The following is a 3496-nucleotide window of genomic DNA, read 5'->3' as shown; positions in this document are numbered from 1 at the left end:
ATTGTAACGAATGCCTGTCGCTACTGCTGGAATGGGAATTCGGAAAGAAACAAAAAGACTCACCTGCGCTAAGCGACGAACCTTTCGGCGTAGAATAATAAGATGCATTTACGGCTAAAAGGATACCCGGTAGCACCAGATCTAGTTATGTTATGGATCATGCTTTGGGCTGGCTTTTCGAGATGCTTACGGTGAACAACAAGAGAGAAACCGATACGTATAGGCTCATCTCATCTGCTCTATTTTGTAGCAAATTTATTTAGCTATCTTATACGTCTACCAACACAGCGGGAGGACTACGAGTACACTTTTTGCACGAGGAGTCGTTTGCGAGATCCTAAACGAGTATCACGAGTATTTTTGCAGGAGACTCGCAGCTATAGTAAGGCACTTGGTTCCACTTGGAGAGTTGTACTCTACCCCGGCCCCCCCCCCCCTCCCCGCTATAGGAGTAGAATGGAGGCAATGCTGAAGTTGATTTTCCGCTCCGGATCTCCATTCGGGTCGGTTGGATCGCCGGCCGGATCCAGCCGGTGATGATGCGATGATACCGCTTCCGTTGGGCTCGATGCTTGAGCGGCGACTCTGATGGCGGCCGGTCGCAGAACCGTTGGCTTCGGGGACCCTTCCGGACTTTCGGGACGTTGGGTACGTTCGCTCGCGTCACAATCACTGCCGCTAGTCTGCGGTGTCTGCACGCTGAACGCCGACGAGCGATCGTGATCGGTCGAGTCCGGGTTGGAGTGGGCGGGCGATATGATCGGGGCCGGAATTTGACTACCGGCGGGCGACAGCAGTGACCCGGGACCCATCGGTCCTACCGGTCCGCCAAACCCAGGTCCCGGAGGTTGCGCATGGTGCGGATGGTGATGGTGGTGATGATGTTGCGGATGGTGCGCCTGGTGAGGATGCGGATGCGGTGGGTACGGTTGATGGTGGTGGCGGGCAAAGTATGGCAGCATCAGATCCATCCAGCTCGGGTTAAACATCTGATTGTACTGACGCATCAGTAGCTCGGGAGAGGCGGGAAACGGCCGCAGCCCGGCGGAATGGTGCAGCCGGGGATGATGCATCGGTGGTCCGGCACCCTCGTGCACGGTACAGTCGGACGCCGGCGAACCGTTTGATCTTGGCCGCTTGATCAGGTCGTGCAGGTCGTGGCGATCCTCGTCGTCTGTCAACTGCCCACCGCCTCCGCTGTCGCCTCCTGCCCCACCGCCACCGCCACCAGTGCCCGAGGACGACGAGGAGGAGGACGAGGAGGAGGTGTTGTTGCAGCCCATCTTTCGCTTGCAGCGCGACTGGCCCGTCTCCCGGAACCCTTTGGCGAACGGGTTGTTATCGATCTTCAGCTTCGTGATGCGATCGTTCTGCGAGGAGAAGGAGAATGCAAGACACAGAGAGAGAGAGAGAGAGAGAGAGAGAGAGAGAGGAAAAGAGGAGAAAGAAAATGTCAAAAAACAGAACCATCTCAAGAGGGCATAGGGAGTGAGAAGAAGTACAAATTCTACGCATGTCGATCGCACTTTGAACGTGGCGCCACCGATTCGGGACGACTTTATCGCGCAAAGGAAGAATGTTCTGCTGGACGCAAGAATTTATTCAGAATTTTTCTGAAGAGCTGTGTTAAAAAGAGAAGCCTTCATGAAGAATTGATTCTCTAATATTGGTTGTTTCAACAGTCTGATATTTTAATTGTGTAAGAATAGGTTGATTCATTGAATGACGGATCATTCATGGATTTCTTGGATACTCCAAAGGAAGAAGTTTACTTAATTTACCAAAGATCACTATTTCTTTAACCTGTATATCACTACGAGACTCATCTTAGAGATACTTCATTGTCTTAGAATGTCTTACTGTCCTTTCTATAGCTCAAAAGATTATTTTTACATTTTAATGCCACATTTTTAAATGCACGAAGAAGAAGGCCCAGGATTTCCTCTACCACGAGAGCATCAACAACAGCAATAACAAGCGATCCTTCATCTTTATCGATCCTCAAACCAGTGTGCGCTCGTAATTAAGATCTTTAACAGGTATTAGCGTACGTCCACAACGGCAAAAAAAAAACTCCAACCGTCCCCAGAACCAATCAGTCATGCTCAATGTCTGCTGATGCTGGACGGCCGTGTGTCGGGTCGTCACCAGCCCGCAACCGATAACCAAATCGGGTGACACGCGGCCGATTCCGGTTTCAATTTGCCTTCGAACCGAGCCGATTCGCTCGCGTATCATGTTGGTTTTATTCTGCCCTGCTTTATCTCCTTCCGTCAAAACCCTCGTCCAATCCGAACAGGATCGGATCGATCAAACGCGGCCAACGCGGCCCGTTGTTGGACGCGTACATCAAAATTGGATGTCGGCGGCAGTCACACGGCCGCCCCGAAAGGCGTAAAGCCGATCGATGAAAGCTGTCGCTCGTGGTCGCATTTTCGCCGCTGCAGCCGCTTAATGGCGTCCCGGTTCGTCCGATCGGCGCTGTTTACTTTAGATACCTTCCCCTTACCCCCCAACCCCCCTCCCCCCGTAGCTTACCTGGTAGGCCGTGACGGCAACGAACTCCGTTTCCGGGAACACGAACGCTTGCTGGGCCGCCCAAGGAATCTGGGACGGATCGGACGTGCGGATGATGTGAATTCTTGGCTGGTACTTGTGCATGCTGGTTAGTACGACCTGATGGAGGGACGGAGAATGCAGCACGAAATTAGTATACAGCCTCGATCAACTCGACGATCACTCTCCTCGGGCGGAGTAGATCGATTATGCAGCGCAAACTAAAAACACCAAAAAAAGGCACACTTACGTGACCATTGTTGTCGAGCGTGTTGTTCGTAAGCTTCACCTTGTTGAAGACGATCGGCTGGGAGGCCCAGTGCGTGCCGAGCGCCGGGCTGTCCGGATGGAGGCAGAACCGCTGGGGGCTTTGGGGTTCGGCCCCGCCCGCCGGCACCCACTGGGAGCCGCTGAACTTGAACCGACAGTCGCTAATGGGCATCATTTCGAGCAGCACGCAGTAATTTGTGTCCGCATCCAGCCCGTCCACCGTCAGCCGCATCGAGGGAAACATTCGTCTGGAGAATGGAAAGAGGGAGAGAGGGAGGGAGAGAGGGAAAGAATATTTTGAAAAATAAGATCCGGAAGTTGGTGAAAGATAATGATTATGAGGGAGGAAAGAAACGAACGAAATGGGATCACAGAACGTTGCCTAATTATTGGAATCACATCCACATGTCAACTGCGTGGAGCTAGTCACAAAATTGGAGGTATTAGCCGTGCTTTGTCCCCGTAATTAACAGAATGAGGCGTTTGAAAGCTGCTCTTCGTAAATTATTACTTGATAAAACAAATAAATCTTTCCACAAACAAGCCGTAGGAGATGGGAAACAAAACCAGGGCTTGGAATGTTTCGTTACTATTAACAAGCTTTTTTCTCCATCAGTCCGACCTTCATCAAAACGCCCGTCAGCAGGTGATCCCGATACCAAAACAATTA

At 51.7% G+C, this 3496-nt stretch overlaps 1 protein-coding gene across 1 annotated transcript in view; it reads right to left on the bottom strand.

Annotated features, from left to right (window-relative positions):
• Positions 1 to 229: 229 nt before the first annotated feature.
• Positions 230 to 3496, bottom strand: part of LOC121594053 (T-box transcription factor TBX6-like) — a 20639-nt gene continuing 17372 nt past the window's right edge. Inside the window, exons 3-5 of the mRNA XM_041916931.1 lie at positions 2807 to 3074; positions 2539 to 2676; positions 230 to 1370 (exon numbers count right to left, since the gene is read on the bottom strand). Coding sequence (XP_041772865.1) covers positions 444 to 1370; positions 2539 to 2676; positions 2807 to 3074 — 1333 coding nt within the window. The 3' untranslated portion in view covers positions 230 to 443. The remainder of the gene's footprint in view (positions 1371 to 2538; positions 2677 to 2806; positions 3075 to 3496) is intronic.

The sequence above is a fragment of the Anopheles merus genome, chromosome 2L (genome assembly GCF_017562075.2).
Source record: "Anopheles merus strain MAF chromosome 2L, AmerM5.1, whole genome shotgun sequence".
NCBI classification, from domain to species: Eukaryota; Metazoa; Arthropoda; class Insecta; order Diptera; family Culicidae; genus Anopheles; species Anopheles merus.
This window is presented reverse-complemented; position numbering and strand designations above follow the sequence as displayed.